This window comes from Taeniopygia guttata, chromosome 4A (assembly GCF_048771995.1).
Source record: "Taeniopygia guttata chromosome 4A, bTaeGut7.mat, whole genome shotgun sequence".
Lineage (NCBI taxonomy): Eukaryota > Metazoa > Chordata > Aves > Passeriformes > Estrildidae > Taeniopygia > Taeniopygia guttata.
In genome coordinates this window covers 6,154,119-6,174,818 of record NC_133029.1, presented here as the reverse complement: position 1 = coordinate 6,174,818, position 20,700 = coordinate 6,154,119, and the positions used below count along the sequence as shown (strand labels likewise).

At 46.6% G+C, this 20,700-nt stretch overlaps 1 protein-coding gene across 4 annotated transcripts in view; it reads left to right on the top strand.

Annotated features, from left to right (window-relative positions):
* The window catches only part of HEPH (hephaestin), a 21,916-nt gene extending 1,216 nt beyond the window's left edge, over positions 1 to 20,700 (top strand). For 2 of the 4 annotated variants that reach the window (XM_030272491.4, XM_030272492.4), the window contains exons 2-21: positions 1,968 to 2,164; positions 4,277 to 4,521; positions 4,992 to 5,204; positions 5,779 to 5,958; positions 6,299 to 6,553; positions 7,042 to 7,210; positions 8,369 to 8,508; positions 9,271 to 9,402; positions 9,566 to 9,777; positions 11,416 to 11,566; positions 11,878 to 12,090; positions 12,364 to 12,574; positions 12,813 to 12,952; positions 13,573 to 13,704; positions 14,609 to 14,715; positions 15,465 to 15,690; positions 17,067 to 17,206; positions 17,561 to 17,723; positions 18,419 to 18,451; positions 19,978 to 20,700. In XM_030272491.4, coding sequence (XP_030128351.4) covers positions 1,983 to 2,164; positions 4,277 to 4,521; positions 4,992 to 5,204; positions 5,779 to 5,958; positions 6,299 to 6,553; positions 7,042 to 7,210; positions 8,369 to 8,508; positions 9,271 to 9,402; positions 9,566 to 9,777; positions 11,416 to 11,566; positions 11,878 to 12,090; positions 12,364 to 12,574; positions 12,813 to 12,952; positions 13,573 to 13,704; positions 14,609 to 14,715; positions 15,465 to 15,690; positions 17,067 to 17,206; positions 17,561 to 17,723; positions 18,419 to 18,451; positions 19,978 to 20,222 — 3,489 coding nt within the window. In that variant the 5' untranslated portion in view covers positions 1,968 to 1,982 and the 3' untranslated portion in view covers positions 20,223 to 20,700. Of the gene's footprint in view, positions 1 to 1,967; positions 2,165 to 4,276; positions 4,522 to 4,991; positions 5,205 to 5,778; positions 5,959 to 6,298; positions 6,554 to 7,041; positions 7,211 to 8,368; positions 8,509 to 9,270; positions 9,403 to 9,565; positions 9,778 to 11,415; positions 11,567 to 11,877; positions 12,091 to 12,363; positions 12,575 to 12,812; positions 12,953 to 13,572; positions 13,705 to 14,608; positions 14,716 to 15,464; positions 15,691 to 16,772; positions 16,815 to 17,066; positions 17,207 to 17,560; positions 17,724 to 18,418; positions 18,452 to 19,977 lie in introns of those variants that run through there. The other 2 variants (XM_030272493.4, XM_072929061.1) reach the window with 2 other exon arrangements.

Sequence of the window (20,700 nt, the reverse complement as noted above, 5' to 3'; positions counted from 1 at the left end):
CCTCGAGAGCCGCCGTTCTCCCGTGCTGTGGTCCTGCCAGCACAAGGCATGGGGATGAGGGTGCACAGAGAGCAGCCTGCCCCGGGCTCGGCAGCTCCCGGGCCTTGAGGAGTTCTCCCTGTGTGCCGGAAGCTCCTGCGAACTTTGCCCTGAGTTGACACGAAGGCCACAGCTTGGGTTGAGTCAGGAGCATCCCGCTGCCCTTCCCTTGGGGTGGGTGCTGGCAGGGTGGCAGGCTTCAGGCTGAGGAGTGGTGCTGCTGTTTCTTTCCACGTTGCTGTCACCATTGACTTTTGGTGGTCTGCTGTGTGAAGCAGCACAGGTATGGCTTTGCAGATTCTTTTCTTGGAGTCCACATTGGCACAGTGACTCAAAAACGGTATTTTACCTCCCTGTGAACAGCAGCAGGGAATAAGTCAGTGACTGAGTGGTGTGTAGGGGTGGGCATGAGCCAGTGTGCTGCTGTTGTTCCCACACTGCTGAAGCTGCTCTGAAGGGGCTGTTCTGTATCTGAGTTTTATCAGATGTATGACCAGGAACTTCTGAAGGGGACTGGCTGATGGAGCCACTGGAGCAGAGCTGTGTTGATGGATCCAAAGAATCTCATATTTATATGAGATCCCTCCAGCTCCCTTCTGAAAACAGAGGGAAAGAAGGTGTCTCCAAACTTTGTCCAATTTATTGACTATTTGGAAACAGCAATACTTGATTATCATTAGCTTCTGAGAATAGCACAGCATGTTTGAAAATCAAGAGGTGAAGCTTTGAATGTGTTTGTTGCCATGTGCTGGGATTGAATCATGTCTGTTGGGTATCAGATGTTAGAAGATGTTTCAAAGCAGCTCTGTGTGACTGTGCTGACTGAAAGCTTAGAGAATACCCAGCTTTGCTGCAGACAAGCCTTAATACATTCATGTTGCTGTTACAAAGACAGTAAGAATAAGTAATGACAGTCTCTTTGTGAAAAACCTTTGCCATAGTGCTGTGTCACCATCCTTTTCTGTATGAAAAGGAAAACTGATTCTTCTGAGTTTTCTTGCTAGGTCATGTGTCTCATTCTCTTGCTTTCTGTTTCTCTCTGCTATTCTGAGTTGCTGTTGCATGTCTCAAGAGCTGTAGCTCAACAGCTTGTTTAGGTGTGGTTTGTTTGCTGGCTGTATCCAGCTTTGTTAAGGGTCTCATTGTGTGAGAACTTTTGTAGTCATTTTCATGTGATTTTTAAATGCAGTTTAATCCTTTCTTATCTTTTGGTGTAATTCTACTGCCCCATATTGCATCAGGTTCTCCTTTCATGCAGGCAGTTCTTTGAGCCTTTATTCATACAACTGTCTTTTGATGATTTCAGACAGTTTTCCCAACTTTTCCCAACTCTCTTAAGAGTACTTCTGATGTTGGCTTATTGCCAACAAGCTTGGCGTCAATTGGAAGTTTTATGAGTAGGCTACTTATTGATCAAAATCATGGGGAAAATAACAGAACAGAAAGGAAAAACCTTGTGCAGCCTGTTTGAGATGTACTCCTGGATTACAGATAGCTGCTCCTTAAGAGCCACCTTTAAAGAAGTTAAAATTAAAAATTACTTCACAGTAACTAAACTGTCCTTCCTCAGGTGACTTAAAATAGAGAGGTCTTGGTGACAATTTAAAATATACATATACTTGCTCAGGACTATTTCTTTGGGCTTTGTATGTGGACCTGTAAGATGATTTGGAATGTGAGCAGTAGTGAAAAAAAAGGTTAATTAAACTATTATGAGAGCAGCTCATTTGGTATTGGGGACTCATTACCAAGGCATGATCACCATCTGCCTTGTGTGTCAATTTTGTTAGAGTGACTTCCTTCTTCAATATTTGAGTGATGATCCAAATAACACTTACACTTGATTTCTTCCTACCCTCTCAAAATGCCCAGCACCTTCAAACCAAGTGGTCATATTCTGTTTCATTCTTTTTGTGTTTCCCAAATAGGTGTAACTTCCAAAAATGCCTTCCCTTCAGGCTGAGATGGGATCAGTCTGGTGGCTGCTGCTCTGCATCCCCATGCTGTCACCCACATTCGCTGGGGGTGTGATCCGAGTTTATTACCTGGGGATCCACGAGGTGGACTGGAACTATGCTCCCACGGGGAGGAATGTGCTCACTAACCAGAGTATTGCACGTAACAGGTACGTTCCCTTCGAGCAGAATTTAGTCTGGGGCTGGCTTGGAGCTGTCGTTTGATGTGTGATTTAATGCAAGTATTGTGGGGCATCTGAGCAAGCAAGAGACACACTCCCGTAGATTCTGATCTTTATGAGCTTAATGTTTAACTTGTTTTATGCTCCTGTGGTAAAACCTGTGTCAGTGGGAAAAGGGATGGTTAGTCTGGAGAGTCCAGAGCCCATACACTAGGGAGAAGTGCATGGAAAACAAACACGGAACAGAAAATAGAGCAGACACAGAACAGATTGTTCTAAAATCACCCAGGTTTTGCAATGCTCTACCCTGTAGTTTCATTTTGCTTAGTTCCAGCTGGTGATCAGCTTGTTTATCCTGAAGCGTGATGACTTTTCATCTTTTTATAAATGACTTCACAGAGCCAGCTTGTTTTTGTTTCAATGGAATTTTGAGCCTTAGACTTAATGGGACTTCCTGCATGGGATTTTAGAGGCTGTTTGAAAAACAGTTTTGTTTTTCTTGCAAAAGTACATTTGGAAACTGCAATAATTGGTTCGAATTACTACTACAAATAGTGTTTTGGGTTCAGCTTTCAAAACATCAAGACTTTTTCTTTGGTTGGTGGTTTTTTTTCGTGTGCGTGGTTTGTTTTGTTTTTTAAAGGTTTCCATATTATTTTAAAGGCATTTGTACTTTTTTCCTTGCTCTCATTTTCTGTGGGAAATAGCTGGTGTTTTTTGATCTGCTCTCAGTCCTTTACCCCTCCAAAATAGCTAACACTCAGGTTCAGACACCTCCTTCAGAAACAGCACAGCAGGAACAGGAAGGGTGTGCAGAAACATCAAGGTCTGTCAGTTTAGCATGGAAAAGTCTCTGTTATCTGGAGATGCTGTGTAGATAAATAAGTCCACAGGAAACAGCCCACAATTCAGTGTGAATAAAGATGTTACCACTGACTCCTGAAGTAGTAATGAATGCAGTGGATTTTGTTCGGTTTCTCTCATAATACATGAAAAGAAGGAAATTAAATTCAGGGCCATTGGACTTAAAAAGAATTTAAAAACTGTTGTCACTGCAAACAATTAGTTAATGGGACTTATTTGTACAATGATTGCAGAAATGAAACTGGCAATTAGAGAGGGATGAGATTTTGATATGATTGATAGAAGTAGCAAATTATTTCAATTATTTCAATTTGGTTTTTTTTTTTTTTTTTTGGGAAGAAATTGACTGTGTAGAGAAAGAGGCACATCTGTAAAATGAAGTGTGAATGATCTTAAGCTCTTTGCTAATAATGGCTGCACAGATGACTTGGCAAAGGGCTGAACTCTGGGTTGTATAGCCAGAGCCAAGCCCTGCCTGTTCTTGAATGATGAGGCCAATGCTTAATATTTGGGTCTCCATTGTTCATTCTCTGAGATGCATATTAGGGTTTACCTCCCTTCCAGGGCTGCTTGTGCTGTGGGTGATCAATCTGAAGGGGGAAGTGAGGGGAGTGACCTTGTCTCTCATTTAGGCCACTTCCAGTAATACCTGGACTGTGATTCATCTCTTATCTATTAAGAACTACCCATAATGAGCGAATATGCTTGTGAGTTAAACTTTAGTACCTGTATGAGGTTTTAACTCTGGAAGCTGGTTACATGCTGGCTATGTACCTGCCTGACTCGTCTGCCCCTCTGGAAGGAATTTGGAAACTGTGGAGTAGAAAATCATCTTTCAGGCTTCAAATTTTGGCCAGAGGGTCAGGACTCCACTCTGCCTGCCTTGTGATTTAGCTGGAAATGCCACAGAGGAATCAAAGTGAGTTTTGAAGAGCCCAGTGGAGGCTGAAGGAGGCAGGAAAAGGGTTCTCCCTGCAACACACACATGAGATTGTCTGGGAAGCACTGTCCTTCCCATTTCTTATTTGCAGGGCATACTTCAGGGTGCACTTTGTGTTTCTTGGTGAAGAGCTGGGGTTGAAGTTGTGGCCATGCATGGGTGGCTTAGGGTATCCTCTAATGCCAAAGCTTTCTGCTGTACTTCGGAGAGTGGAGTGTGACCATGACTCTGCTGCAGCATTGACCAGCTGTTGTTATAATGTTGACTCATAGTGCCTTTCCCTTTGAATTCTACAGCCAGGCCTCAGCATTCCTGCAGTCTGGGAAAGACAGGGTGGGAAGCACCTACAAGAAATCTGTCTATAAGCAGTACACGGACTCCACGTACACCACCGAGATCCCCAAACCTGTCTGGCTGGGGTTCCTCGGGCCTGTCATCCGAGCAGAAGTGGGGGATACCATTCAAGTACACCTAAAAAATTTTGCTACTCGACCATATACAATCCATCCTCATGGTGTTTTCTACAAAAAGGACTCTGAAGGTAAATGAGCTACTGCCGTCATGGAGACAGATTTCTCACTGGGAATTTAGAAGTATGCATGGAAGAGAACTGTCCATAAAGCACGAGCTGGAAAGCAACTACATTTGGGTGTTTGGTGAAGGTGTACGGTTAGTAGGGTCATGGGGCTGGAGACCTGACCTGGGCCCAGGTTTCTTGATTTTATTACCTCCAAAACACTGATCAGCTCTAGAGATTGTAGAGAGATTGACTGTGGGGCACAGTGCAGAATAGAATGCAAAACAGCACTAGGCAGAATGGAAATAGTCCTGCTGACTCTGTGCTGACCCATTTACTGGGCAAGTGGCTCTGTGCCTCAGTGCCTCTTTGAGGAAGTGATGATTAAACATTATTTCAGCCTTGGGATGGTGAGTCTCAGCTCAGTATATGGTTACATGTGTGGGCATCTTGGCTCTTCTTGAATGGATGTTGTGATTGCTCAATTGTTCTAGGATCCCTGTATCCTGATATGTCCCCCCAGGATCAGAAGAAGGATGATGCTGTTTTCCCAGGAAGGAATTACACCTATACTTGGACTGTCCCTGAAGATCACAGTCCAACTGATGATGACCCAAACTGCTTGACCTGGATCTATCACTCTCATATTGATGCACCAAGGGACATTGCATCTGGATTAATTGGGCCTTTACTTACATGTAAAGCAGGTAAAAACACCGAGAGAAAGCAACTGAGGCCTGCATATCCATAATGTAAAGGTCTTGTGGTGACATGAACAGGGATAAGATGTGAAGATACTCTGGTGTGCAGCTCGCAGCTTCAGGGGGAAATGCAGCTTGGTTAGAGAGGTCAGTACCCGGGCTCTAGCAGATACCTGGTCATTGCATTGACATTATCCCGTAGTGGTTGGGCAGGTGAGCTTGCAGGCCTCTTGATCCAAGAGAGCTGCTTGAATCCATGTTAAGGGCAAGGCTCTTGTCCAAGTTTGTGTATGAAAATCACGGTGACTGGTTGGTTTCAGCAGGACTGAGAAGACTGAAGGTGTTGTAGTTGAGGCACGTGGTGGCAGAGCTGCTTGGGAGAGAGAGCTGTATTGGCAGGGATATATTGGAAAAGGTGATCTCGCTGCTCTGTGGTGAGCTGTGGGGATGGTGGGAAAGCATCTGTCTCCAACTCATGTGACAAGACTTTCTCTGCTACTGTGGTTCTAATCTCTTGCCTGATGTGTGATTTTCTGCATGAGTGATTTTCTGCATTCATTCCTCTCTCCTTTCACCTCAGGAACACTGACTGGCAGCTCTCAAAGACGCTGGGATGTGGATGTTGATTTTTTTCTGATGTTTAGTGTGGTGGATGAGAACCTAAGCTGGTACCTGGATGAGAACATTGCATCATTCTGCACAGATCCTGGCTCTGTGGACAAAGAAGATGAGGAATTTCAGGAGAGCAACAAAATGCATGGTCAGTGTCACCTCTGTGAGGCCACTGTGTCTGCCAAGACACTAAGGAGTGTCAGTGCTCCAGGATCTGCTCTGAGATCATGTGCTTAGCAAATAATATCTCAGGGACATGACAACAACTTCAAAAATTTGAAGTATTGTTTTGGTTTTATCTTTGGCTCGAGTGAGCTTTTATGCTCATTGTTTTAGGAGTGAGCTGTGAAGCTGAGCTCTCCAAAGCAGAAGAGGAGGAGGAGTTCTGGTTAGGTCCATCCTCCTACTGTGTCTGTGCTGTCACCGGCTGGCAGGAGCTCTGGAGGTCCCTTTTCTGGTGTCTAATTTTGGCTTGCTTGGTTTTGCAGCTATTAATGGTTATGTGTTTGGCAACCTCCCTGAGCTGAAGATGTGTGCTGGGGATTCTGTTTCATGGTACCTCTTCGGGATGGGCAATGAAATTGATGTTCACACAGCCTACTTCCATGGAGAGACACTCAAAATCCGGGGCCACAGGACAGATGTGGCCAGCCTCTTCCCAGCCACTTTTGTTACAGCAGATATGATCCCCAGGAACCCTGGGAGATGGCTGCTGAGCTGCCAGGTCAATGATCACATACAAGGTAAGGCAGAGGGTGGAATATGTCATGGCGTCTGTGTCCTCTGCTTTTGATGTACATGATGTACAGTGTGTTAGAGAACAGTCTTGGCCATGGAAAAATGTCCCTAGATGAGTGGGTGATGCCTTGTCTTGTAAGATTGTAGTGGGCTGGTTACTTATGTGCAGGGCAGCTTTGGTGGGGGTGACTTGTACCATTGTGTGGTGTTTGATGTTTGGTACAGCTGAAAACTGAGATGAGGCAGTGCCTTAAGAGCTCTGCTCCCTGTAAGAGGCACTTGCATGATAGATCTGAGGACAGCAGAAGGCTTTAGTCACTCTCAGTCCATATTTCCATAATATCTAAAGTTGGAGATTCTGCTCACAGAACTCTTTGCTGGGGAGTTACTCACCTTCTCCCATCCACGTGCCTTTTGGGACAGCAGAGGGATGGTAGGACTGCCCATGAGGCTGGCTGGAGGGGCTGAGTGTCCACCTTCATGTCTTGAGCAGCTGGGATGGGGGCACTCTATGAAGTGCGGCCCTGCTCTCGGCAAGCTGCGGCACCCAGCCTGGAGGGGAGAGTTCGGAAATACTACATAGCTGCCAAGGAGCTGCAGTGGGACTACGGCCCCTCGGCGTTCGACCGGCTCAGTGGGAAACAGCTCACTGACACTGGCAGGTGAGTGAGAGGCTGCTGGGCTTGGGCAGCGTTTGGGGAGTGTGGCCTGGATCAGGAACGCTGCTCAGGGAAATGTGGAATTTCATTCTTTTCAAAATGTGCCTGCTGCTCACATGGGGTGCATCTCCTAGGAAGGCCAATCAGCCCATCTAGAAAAGGAGGCTGCTGTAGCTGGACTGTAAGCAGTACAGGTACCTTGGGGCCTTCCCACGAGAGTGCTGTGTGACACAGCTGTACTCACAAGCAGCAGAAGTCCCAGCAGATGAAAAATGTGAGCTGCCACATTTGTCTCTGGGCTTTATTTCTGCTTGCTGTGCCTAATCTAAAAAGAGATTGATCTATATGAGAAATGATTCAAAAAGCCCCTGGTGCAGCAGACACAGGGTGGCATTGCTGGCCTGCAGATGGGTCTCAGACTGGTGTTGCTGCAGGATGCAATTTCTAGGAAATTGGATGCCGGCATGGGTAGCAGCCCTCCATCCCATGGTCAGGTGAGTGGGATAGCAGTTGAGAGACTTCCCGTTCAGTCTTTGGCTAACTGAAAGAGAGATTCTTCTCGTTCCACAGAGATTATGTCCCTTCCCTAGTAATCTGTTGGAGAGGCTATACCTTATTCAGATGGAAAAGAGGAAATGTAAAGTGGTTAATTATTTACCCAATGCCATGCAGCAAGCCTTGCAGACCTTAGACCTGTGAGCTGGCCTTGTAACTGCAGTGCCTCTCCTGCAAGGCTTGTTACTTATATTTGGTGAAGGTGGTAGTGGAGGAAATAAATACCTTTACAGCTGTTTATTTTAGTTGGGAATGGGGTTGTCCCCAGCTTCTGAAGAGGCTGGAATTCTAGCACTGCCTTCCCACTGACTGCACTGCAGTTTTGTTCATTCTTTCACTCATCTTGTGTAGTGATGCTGATCACACCTGGCAGGTTCAGCTGGTATAGGGCTGTGTGCTACAGGTGCTCCCTGAACACACAAGTGAATGGCTATATAAGGGCAAAAAAGCTTTGCAGAATCAAAGCTGTGCTTATTCCAAACTAGAGGTGCTGTTCTTGTCTGAAATACTGCTTGATTTGGAGATGCTGATGGCCTTGCCAGCAGGAGCAGGGGAACAGGGCTCATTTTTCTATGACATGACCTGACATTTGCTTTTTGCATTTAGTCCTGCTGAGCAGTATTTCAAGCGTAGCCTCCACCGCATTGGGGGTGTCTATTGGAAGGCAAAGTATGTGGAATATACTGATGAGAGCTTTCGTGAGGAAAAGCAGCAATCAGAAGAAGAGAAACACCTTGGAATACTTGGTGAGAATCATCCAGGAACACAAATCCTCTTTCAGTGTCTGTGAGAAGGATGCTGATGCTGGGAGTGCCAGGTGGCTGTACCTGCCTGCTCATTTTGAGGGGTAGGGAGGGGCACAAGAGGTGCTGCACAACAGTCACATCTGAACAGGCCAAGGTGCAGGGTGGTAGAGTGGGCAGAATCACTTCAGGAGTCATTCTGAAGGTGTTCGAGAGGTAAGAGCTGAGGGATGCAGTATAGTATGTGTGACTAGAGCTAAACAGGTCATAGCAATAGCTCCTGGTTTTGTGCTTTACGCTGAGCCCCTTCAAGGCATGCTGCAAACCCCATGTTCTCACAGAGATCTTTCTCTCCTGAATGGGTGCTGGGGGTCAGGCATGGTAAAGGCTCATAGCTCCTCTCTGGCTGGCTGGGTCGTGGGCTTGGAGCATCTCACGCCTCTGAGGCACATGTTTTGGGTGGCTGATGGGTCTTTATGTAGGTGGGAGAGAAACATGGGTCTATCCTGAGGGCATTCCAGCACATTTGGCTGTTCTGTTACTTCCCTGCATGAGGGTGTGATGCCTCCTGAGTTCTCCTGCTTTCACACAATCCTTGCCAGCCCCTGCTCCCATTGAGCTCCCTTCAGCAGCAACAAGGCCAGACCATCTCTTGCCTCTTATCTTGGCCCTGCAGCTTGGAGGAAGGTGCCCCCTCCTCTTTGGTTTGCCTGATGGCCTGGGGAAATGCTCTGTTGCTGATGTGCTCTCCCTGCTATATTCTAGGTCCGGTGATCAAAGCTGAAGTCGGAGACACCATCCTGGTGACATTTCTTAACAAAGCCTCCTGGCCCTTCAGCATCCAGCCACATGGAGTGTCCTATGGGAAGGCATCAGAAGGGATGTGGTACCATGATGGTTGGTGGATCCCTTTTCTTGAGTACACCCCTATACTCTTCAGAGGTGCTGGATGTTTGGTTGACACAAATGAAGTAAAGCTTGCTCTGAAAGTAGCTGGTGAGAAGGTGTAACAGAGTTTGTGCAGGGACTCAGGAATAACTTTGTAATCCCTGTTTTAAAGGCCTGTCCCAGAGTGGGGTTTCTGTGGCACCACTGCACAACTTCACGTACCGCTGGACTGTGCCAAGGCACGTGGGGCCCACGTCCAGCGACCCTCCCTGCCTCACCTGGCTGTACAGCTCAGCTGCAAATCCTGTCAGAGACTCCAGCTCGGGCTTAGTGGGGCCTCTGCTCATCTGCAAGTCAGGCACTTTGGATGACAACAATAAGCAGGTAAAGGAGTTTTCCTGCCCCATTCCTAAGGGTTTTTGCTTTCATGTAGAGAAAGGAAGCATCAGAAAAACATTAGGGAGCAAATATGCAGAAGTGTGAGTCCAGAAGAGTCTCAAATCAAAGCCTTGTTGTTGGCCAAGTTAATGCTGGTACAGCTGGTACCCAGGTCTTGCCTGGGAAAGGCCAGTAGTGTTCTGGGCTCTCAAGAGCTGCCCTCAAAACAGTTTTCTGCTTTTAATTCACAGACAAACTTGGCTGAACAACTGTACCTTGGAATACTTACCTTATACGTAACTCTTGTCCTGAGGCTTTTGTAGCAGACTGCTTTCAGAGAGGCGTGTGGAATAGTCCTTACAGTCCCAGAAACATTGAAAAGACATTTTTGCTTACAGGTGTTCTGCTTGGGTGATACAATGCTTTGAGGTTTGGGTGAGCCTCATTTATTCTGCCAGAGAAGTTAATTTTCAAGCAGAGCTGGCTGAAAAAAAGAATGTGAAAATCCATGTCAGTCTTGTGCTTTTGATGGAGAGTTGAAACCTGAAGGGCAGCCAGAACTTCTTGGAATTTCACTCGGAAGTAGTCTATTCTTGGCAGTAAATCTAGGGAAGACAGTAAATTGATATCCCTGGGGAGGTACCAGACAGAGGAGCAGAGCCTTGTTGTGAAAGACAGCAGATGGCAAATCGAGCCCTGACTGGTGTCCTGCAGCGTGGCTCAGGGAGCAGTGACAGATCTGGAGATTGCTGTCCTCAGAGCTTTCCTGGGGGAGCTGACAGTCAGTGGGGGCACCATGTGACTAAATTGGGAGTGCAGAAGAAATCAATGTGCACCCAGGGTGGAAATGTGGATCTGCTGAGCAAAGAGGATTGGGAATACATACAACCCTGGAGGTGAAGGAGCTGTGATAATGATAAACATGGGTAGGTGTTGGAAACGTGAGCAAAAGAGACAGACCTTTGGAAATTTAAGAGAGGAAAAAATCACCTGGGATGGCAATTCTGACTCCACAATCTCTGTCAAACATTTAACGAATGCTTAACTGTGGAAGGTGCATGGCCACTCTGCTGTACCCATGTGCTGCAGCCTGGGACTTGCTCCCCTTCTCAGCAGGCTGGCTGTGTGTGTGCTGCTGGGGACAGTGACAACAGTCACTGGTGAGAGTCTGGACACCATCACAATGTTCTTTTAGTGGGGAAACACCATGCTTTGGAGTGCATTTCTTAGGAGAGTATTAACTCTCTGAAGGATTTTGGGTAATTTAAAAGTCCCCAATCCAGGCCTGTGACAGGAGGCAGGAGGACTGTGGTGTGGTCATCAGCCTGCCTTGTGTCTGGCTCTGGTCTTGGATCTGGTTTGGACAGACACCTTAGGTGTGGGGGAGGAAGGAGGCACTGACTTCATGGCCTTGGCTGAGTTTTGTTCATTTTATTCATGTGAAATGTAATGGAAAATGCACAAGTGATGCTGTTTATGAAATAAAAGAGGAATGTTCAACTGCAGTAAAAGAACAGAGTCCTGTCCCTCAATGAGCCATGTTTTAAAATAAAGGGGAATACAAGAGTCCAGCAAAAGAGCTTTAACTCTAAGTATACTTAATTGTTGCATTTTAAAAGTTAACAACCATCATTGTAATTATAGAAAGGGATCGACAAAGAATTTTATCTTCTCTTCAACGTATTTGACGAGAACCTCAGCTGGTATTTGAATGCCAACATAAAGTACTACTTGAGGATGGAAGAGACATCTGTGAAAAAGGATGATGACTTTGAGGAATCCAACAGGATGCATGGTATGATTGGATGCTGCTCTGTGACAGCAGGGATGAACCTGCCAACCATGGGCTGATGGTCACCTAAAGGCTGAGCTGGGGGCTGGAAGGGCTGTGTGGTGTTGGCTGGGAATCAAGCCAGGCTGGAGGTACCAGGTGGGCCATGGACAAGCAGCACAGCTGTCTGGAGAAGTGTGCTCTCAGCGTATCCAGGGGTGAATTACAAACAAGTTATCCTTCTTCTGACTGGCAGGCCTGTCCTACAAAGTGTATGCTCAAAATCTCCTGGCTGATATCTGCCTGCAGAGAGTTAATTGCTTTCTCCTTTCCAGCAATCAATGGACTTATGTTTGGTAACTTGCCTGGGCTGGACGTGTGTGAAGGAGACAAAGTGTCCTGGCACCTCCTGGGCTTGGGCAGCGAAACGGACGTACACAGAGCTGTGTTTCAGGGAAACACCATGCAGATGAACGGGATGAGGAGAGATTCAGCCAGTCTGTTCCCCCACACGTTTGCCACTGCTTTCATGCAGCCTGATAACAGCGGTGAGTGCCTGCACTGCTGACTGGGCAGATGGAAGTCTCCCATTGTGGTATTTGCTCCTGTGGCAGATTGAGCTGTGCTACAGGTGCTTATTGTGTAAGAAAGCTTCCTGAGATGATTTATGTGTCCTTGATTTCTCCAATGACTCCTTTTAACATTGGCCTGTGCCAACCAAGCTCCGTAAGCACCACAGAGATACACCAAGCACATACTGACACCGGTCTCCTGGAATCTTCAAAAGCAACTGATTTCCTTGTTCATCCTGCCTCCCTCAGGGACTTTTGAGATCTACTGCCAGACGAGCAATCACTACCAGTCTGGGATGAGGCAGCAGTACAAGGTTTCCAAGTGTGGCAGGATGGGCACTGCCTCTGCCCATCGCTACAGGGGAGTGCGGACGTTCTACGTCGCGGCCGAGGAGCTGCTGTGGGACTACGCCCCCGACCGCAGCTGGGAGAGGCAGCGGCACAACCACTCTGCAGAGAGGTAGAGCCCACCTTCTGGGGACACCCATGGCAGTGTCCCAGCAGACCCTGGTGGGTGTCTTGGCCACCCTGTGACCTGGTGCATATGCTGGTGGTGCTGCTGCTGGGAGTGCAGCTCTCCTTTGCAGCCCAAGCTGGCTCTGGGAAGCCCCTTCAGCTTGTGAAACCCCTGACACAAATTAATTGTTTGTTCCCCATGAGGTTTTGGTTTATCTCAGCACTTATTCTGCATTTCTCAGCTATGCTGATGTGTTTCTGAGCAATGAGGATGGACTGCTCGGCTCCAGGTACAAGAAAGCAGTTTACAGGGAGTACACAGATGGCACTTTCCAAACCCCCAAGGCCAGGATAAGTGGTGACGAGCACCTAGGGATACTGGGTAAGGATGTGTGCATTGGGTTCACCTTCCTCTCACACAGAAATGGGACTGGGGTTCTAAAGCTGCAGTGACTCACAGCTGTAATCTGAAGGTTCGCTGGATATTTAGGCATCTGCTGTGTCAGTGCAGAGAAATTGGGACTGTCTTCTACTCACATCTGCCACCTTGGAGACAGTAGTTAGGAGAGTCCTGTGCACAGCTTGTAGGAAAGCCTGGGCTTTTCCACTTGCCTTTGCACCAGCGTTCTGTCATGGCTTGGGCAAAGCATGTTTCACAGCTGCATTTCTCTGACTATGGGACAGAAACAACCACTGACTTCTGGAGAGGGGTCTGAGAAGTAGAGGGGAAAATCAAGCCTTAGCTGTGCTGGGCCCAGTTAAGATGTGTGTAACCACCTTCATTGTCCACATTGTGAAAATCAGTTTAGTTTCCTAAGGCTTGGATTGGGACTGACATCCAATTCTCTTTTTGGGAGGTAGAGAAGAGAAAGGGGAACATCATAAATATGATGTTATAATGTAATATTTCTGGGGAGAAGATGTTGCGAGAAGGGTGGGAATATCCCAGGAGATGTGCTGATGGATTTTGCTGGTCTCAGAGTACACTCTTCCTGTCCCAAGGCCCTTTTCTGTGGGCGGAAGTGGGCGATATTCTCAACATCGTGTTCAAGAACAACGCCTCGCGACCCTACTCCATCCATGCCCACGGGGTGCTGGAGCAGCAGACTGGACATCCCCAAGTGGCAAACCCTGGTAGGTCCCTGTCTCTAGCTGCATTCCTGTGTGGGTTCACTCACACAGCTGATTTTATCCCAGAGCCAGACTGGTTTCCTTAAGCAGCCTCAGATGTCCTGGTTTTGCTACAGTAGAGTGCTGGAACTGGACAGTAACTGGTTTTTCAGGTGCAGCACAGTTTCAGTGGTACCATTTGTGTGGGGATGGCAGCCATCTGGGACATGTGTAGGACATTCTTCTGTGTGTAGCCTTATCTCCCCCACACTGAGTGTGGTCTCTCTGTGGGAAGGGGAAGGTGATGGCAGGTGACAGTTCAGCCAGTCCTGAGACATGGGAGTCTCTTCTTTGGGATGCATGTGCACAAAAATATGAAAATAGTATGAAATGGGAGAAATGCACAATTGCTTGCTGGGATCTGACTGGGAAACGGCCACTTTGTCTCATGATCCAGATACTAGTGTATTTAATTTTTGGTCCCCTCGCCCAGACTGCCCAAGCCACAGTCAGGCTGTCAGCCAGATCCTGTCTTTGTGAAATGGGCTGCTAATATGAAAAAAAGGTGATTTTAAACCCCAATTTGAATCAGCATCGTAAATTCATTTCAAAGAGAAAAAAAGATTATCTTAAGCTTCATCTGAATGAGCTTCCATGGTCATTTCCATGGTCAGGTCCAGCCTCAAAAGCAGCAGATAAACCTGCATTGTGCTGGTACCAGACAGTGTTTACACCCTGTGACCCCTCTGTCTTGCTCTGAGAGGGGAGCTTTCACCCTGCTTTGTGTCTGGGTAAGGCAGATGCAATATCTGGCAAATGCAGAATTGAATTTGGGCTTTGGAGACAGAATTTTCTTTTTCCATTTGGTTTTGCTGCTGCTTAGTGAGTGGGTGTTTCACCTGGTGTATGGTGCTGTTCTGCCCCTCAGGTGACATTGTGACATACCGGTGGGAAGTTCCTGAGAGATCTGGTCCAGGGCCAAATGATTCAGCCTGTGTTCCTTGGATCTACTACTCTGCAGTGGACCCAGTAAAGGTAAAATAAGAGTTTTACCTTTTACCAGAAAAGCCTAATTAGACCATTTTTTTATGCCGTTTAGAAAGCAATGTGAGTTGGGTACAATTTTGAGATTGGCCCAGCCAAGAGGTGGAAGAATCAACCTGGTAACATATCCAGCCTTCTCTGTGGAGAGGAAATTGTCTGAATTTTCCTGACATCTGCCCTTATTTTTTCCTAACAAACCTTCATAAAACAATTCCACCGTCTCTCATTGATACTAACCTTCCTCCAGTTATTTGTAGGCTTTTAGAACATCTCCCAGTTGGTCATGGTTTGTACTGGTGAGAGCCATGGGGCTAATCTACAAAAGGCAGAAATTGTTCAAAATAAACCTCATGAATAAAGCAGGCAGATTGTACCATTGCTAGAAGTGTCATAGCACTAATTTCACAGGGCAACCACCTGGAGGATCCTGCAGTAAACCATTGCATTCAACCCAGAAATAATGGCCTTTTTATCTCAAGTTGCAGATGTTTTGGCAGTCACTGAGTGAAAAATACTTTGATACCATCCATATTTATGACTTTTGGATTTGCATTTATAAGAGCACATACAGTTCCTATTCCTTCAGTGGCTGATGATCTCCAACAAGAATACTTGTACAGCAGCACTGGTTGTTTTTAGTGGGTTGATGGGGGAATGGAAAATGATTGCTGAAAGGCAAAGAACTGCATAGAAAAGGGTGAGAAGGTCCTTACCTCAGAGCTCTCCTTCCTTCTGCTCAGGATATGTACAGTGGGCTGATCGGGCCCCTGAAGGTCTGCCGGAGAGGAGCCCTGCAGTCCAGTGGGACCAGGAAGGATGTCAAGAGGGAGTTTGCTCTGCTCTTCCTGGTTTTTGATGAAAATCAGTCCTGGTACTTGGAGGAGAATGTGGAATGTTTCAGCAAGGGAAATCACAAGGAGATCAACCTGCTGGATGAGAAATTTGTGGAAAGCAACAAAATGCATGGTAACGTTGGTGTTGATCCTGCAACCTCTCTCAGTAGGGAGCCTGACTTGTGGTGAAATGTTCCCATCCTTTCCCATTATCAGTGGCACAGACAGAACTAAACTGTCTGTTCTCAATATTGCAGCACACCTACAGCCCAAATCTTTGATCTGCAGTGAAGGCTGATCATTGTGGCTGTCCCTGTAAGGAGGAATAGCAACATCCAAGCCAGAGAGGTTAATCTTGGATGTGTCTGAGTGACTCAGAAAAGGAAATAAAATCAAACATGAAATTAACTTGTCAGATGAATTTAATTCCATTTGTCTCAGGGACCATCAGAGTATGTTAGGCTTCAGATTAATTTTCTGAGCTGTGTGTGACTGCAAGATGTGGCTCAGTTGTTTTAGCTGTTTTAGGTTATTTCTGCCATAGAAGGATGAACACATTTGTTTAAATTAGCATGTTGTTTATGTTAATCTCCATATTATATCTAAGATAACCTCCGCAAAACAGGTCCCTTGACAGTTGTGGAGATAAGAATACTGAGGAGTTGCATTTTGTGTACTATCATTACTACTGGTTTTGTATGGGTGAGATAAAGACTCTCCAAATAACACGTCCATGAAGGTGTAGTTGTTAACCCAGTATTACAGCTAGCAGAACCACCATGCTGAAGTAGGATACATGTTTTAGGCTACACAAAGTGCCCAGGGCAGACCTGGGAGTAAAAACCTGGTGCTCTGCCCTCAGATCCCACCTCTTCCCATTTTATTCCCTCTGTTGTCATCTGAGCACACGAGTCTCCATGTGTGTGCCATAGCAGTCAGCTCACTCACTGTTTTGTTCCCTTTCCTGTATGTGGAATCACAGCAGGATTCCTTTCATCTGTGCTACTTGAGAGGTAAAGTCCTGCCATGCAGGATTTTACAAATGGTTGGAATGTGATGTGTGAGGCAGAGCACCACAGGGATGCCCACTGGCAGGATTTACCTCTTCTCAATGTTCGTCAAGGAAATTGTTCAGACATTTATGTGTATGTAGGTATATACATGTTTGTCCATCATTGGGCTGGAAATGCCATTTTTATGCATTTTGACTTCTAGAAGCATCCACTTCTGCTGGCTGACTGCAGGTTTTCAGCAAAGGTAGTTCTTGAGATTTATTTGAGCTGAGCTACAGCATGGCCTTGAGTGCAAGTCAGTGTCCTGGCTGTGAGCAGAGTGGATAATTAGCTGAGCTGTGGGACTGTCCTGTGGGGGACACTAACTGCTGATACTCTGGGTGCTGTATGAGCTTTGTAGCTTCTAACTCACTGCCTTCCTCTGTGGAGGTGTAGCACCCGTACAGTTTCACTGACAGCTAACAGCCTTTTCCTCTCTGTATTACTCCCTGAACAGCAATCAATGGCAGGCTCTATGCCACCCTGCCTGGGCTGACCATGTATGAGGGAGAGAGGGTGAGCTGGTACCTGCTGGGAATGGGTGACGAGGTTGATGTCCACACGGTTCATTTTCATGCTGAGACCTTCATCTACAAGGTAAGAATATCTTCTGATAGTAAAGGAGATACTGACCACTGATACCATATTTTTACTTGACTCAGTGTTTGAATGGTTTTTAATCACTCTGCAGAAGCTTCACCCAGCTAGGAAAAGGATGTGGTTTTACACATCCCAGTCTTGACTCCCTGAGTCTGTGTTGTGCTGAGATGTCCAGCTTAATCCTTGTTAGGGTTAGGCATTACCAGATAATTTGCTTTCTAAGCTGCTTTTTGGAAGTTTTGGGGTTTCTGAGCATTAAAAAGCTGAAGTGGTCCCCAGCAACACTGGCAGACCTTTCTTCCTGAGAAGATGCTTTGAGCCCTGCAGCTAATGGCCTCCCTTTTCTGACAGAATGGCAAAAGCTACAGAGCAGATGTTGTGGATCTGTTCCCTGGGACCTTTGAAATGGTGGAGATGCTGGTTGGGAACCCTGGGACATGGCTGCTTCACTGTCATGTGTCTGACCATATCCATGCTGGGATGGAGATCCTCTTCACTGTCCTGCCTAGAGGAGGTAGGGAGCTGTCACTGTAAAACATCCAGCAGCACTTTCCTGCTGCTGCTGTGAAATTCTGACTGTATCTCAACTCTCTCACATACTAGAACAAACCAGTTAATGGAGCAGATAATTACTGAAGTGTTATTAAATTGTGATGTTCCCTTTAAATATAGTAATGCCTGGAACTGGAGTTAAAAACAAATTGTTTTCTGGAGTTTACATTGCCTATGTTGTTATTCTGAGTTTGATTTTTAGCTTGTGTCTGAACTGGTATGTTCAGCTCAGCCAGTAATTGCTCTTAACTGAGAACTGGAAGGTGCTCAGAGGTGAGTGACTCTCAGTACTGGGTTTGGCTGCAATGGAGCCCACATGGTGATGTGGTTTTAGATGTATTACCAAGACAGTGAATGCCCCAGTGTTTCAGCTGTGGGTGACCAGTGCCTGCCCAGTGTCTCCCTGTTTCTCCCTCAGCACTTTTCCTTCTTAAGGATGGGAAGGGTTATGCACTGGAACTGGGGTTGCCTCTGAAGCAGCTGACACAAAAATTCTTATGTCATTTAGAGAGGGAAAACATGGACAGGACAAAGGACAGCCTGCTAGTCCTGGAAAATCATGCTGCCTCTGGGTCTGATCCTTGCCAGATGTGCCTTGTTCTGGGCTTTGCCTGCTTAGCCCAACACCTTCTGACACTCCTTTTTGTTTTCTTTCAGAGTCAGAGCTGGAAGACTTGACTGTCACCCCAGGTATGGTGTGTACAGCACTGCCAAATCCTGTCTGTGGGAAGGGGAGAGGGCAGATCCCTGAGCAACACAGAGGTTTGGATCTGTGTAAGGGGAGGGAGGAGCACAACAGCACCCACAGCCTCTCCTCTGCCAGCCTGGCAGTTCCTTGGTGCGAGGCCTTGCTTAAGTAGATAACAGGGAGGTCACCAGTCTGTCCTCTGGTGATAGAAATAAGGAAGTTGGGCTGGTTAGGTTTGTTTGCCTGTGGAAAAGGTCAGTGGCCTCACACCCTGTTGTGCCTGCTATGTATGGATTCAGATTCAGAGTATGAGCTTGGGTGCTGGCTGAGATTTGGAGGAGGTTGCCTGGGATGGGTTGTCCTCCCTCTTAGGACTGTCAGTGACCCTGTGGTTTAGGGAAGTTTCACAATCATCTCTGCAAGCTGAAGGGATGGAGTCAGCATACAAACATGCACATCTGTCTTCTGCTCTGATGTTCCCCTGAGAAAAGAGCCCAAGCACATGCCTGGAGTTTTTTGGGCGTTGTGAAGAACAGATGTGAGAAGGCATTTGGTTGAGCTGCACAGGGAGAAGGGGAGTAGTAGATATGATCCCTTTGAAATTCTCTGTAGTAGAAGTCTGAGTAGTGTACAGTGGTGGTATATTTTCCTGATTTTTCATCTTTCTTCACAAGTCCATTTTTCAGCTGCTGTGAGGAAATTCAGCTGAGCTGATTTGAGAGCCAGTTCAAGCCAGCTACAAATGCAGCCACCTACCTACAACTCAGCAGACTTTCTCCACTGTTATTTCAGTCATTTTCTCCCCAACATTTTCCTCACTTAAAATGGACAAACCAGAAGAGGAAATATGTGAGAGCAGTAGTGTCAATATTAAATAACTTGGTTTCATACCATATGCAGATATCAGCTTGTGTGTGCTCACCAGGCAGAAACTTTGGCCAACAGTTGTTGCCTGAGCAGACAGCCCCTTTTCTCAGGAGGTGTGGAGGCACAAGCAAGCTCAGGATCTTGGTGACTCGCCATGGGCATGGCTGAGTGAGTGCACTCAGGGGTGTGTAGGGCAGCAGCCATGGGCACAGGGAGCCTGCACTGGGGCAACTTGCAGCAGCCCAGCCTGGACATGTTCTCCTCTCTGGGCTGGGCACAGCAGTGGCTGACTGGGCTGGACACCTGTGAGGCACTGTCAGGTTCTGGGGTGGAGCAGTTAGGGAAGGAACCATCCATCTCAAATCTCTGTGTGGGCTCAGGGATGACAGATGGATGCCACTGGGGCCTCCTTTGAATCACTGAATCATTAAGATTGGAAAATACCTCTAAGATCATTGAGTACAAGCATGGACTCAGCACTGCCATGTCTACTACTGAAACGTGTCTCTAAGCTCCATATCTGTACATCTTTTGAACATTTCCAGGGTTGGTGATTCCACTACTTTGCATCATGTTTTTCTTAATCCTCCTTTGTTGCATTTCTTGCAACCTTTCAGTTCTGGTATTGCTTGTTGAAAATACCTTTCTGTTTGTCTCTCAGGGTTGCTGCTTGAGGATGAGGATGAGTCGCAGAAGGTGATACTTTTTGGATCTAAGGTGACCCAGGAGCAGATAGAGGCCACAGTCATCTCTCTGGCTGTTGTAGGAGTCCTGCTGCTCCTGGCTGCTGGTGTCCTCCTGGGAGCAGTCATCCATCTGGAGAGGCAAAGGAGGTTACGACGCAATCGGAGATCCATCCTGGATGATGGATTCAAACTCATGTCTCAAAAGAATTCTGGTCTCTGAAAACCATGTACAAACACTGGGCTGTGTGCTTGGAGCAAGGGCTGGATCCTTGTCCACAGCAAAGATTTTGGGGCATCATTTCAACTGTGCACTGTATTTCTAGAAGCTGAGGAGGGAAAGCTGGAGCCCTGACCTCTTAATATATTCTTCTCAGCCCACTGTAAAGAAAATCCAGGACAAATCCAAGGACCCTTTGAACTGACTGAAGACAAATAATGATTAAAAAAGGTCCTTCTGGAATACTCTTCTTCCCCAAGAAAGAGAGGGGACATTTTCTTCTGTCCAGAACAGCTCCAATTGGTCTTTCCTAGCAGAATAGCTTAGGCCAGATTCCAGTCTTGCTCCATTGCCAGAACCAAGTTGGGAACTGTCTCCCAAGAAACTGTGAACCATTAATGTAATTAATTTGAAGGAGAGAAAAATAATATTTTCAGTTTTGTGAATCAATGAAGAATACAGAAAAAAGATGGTTAATTTA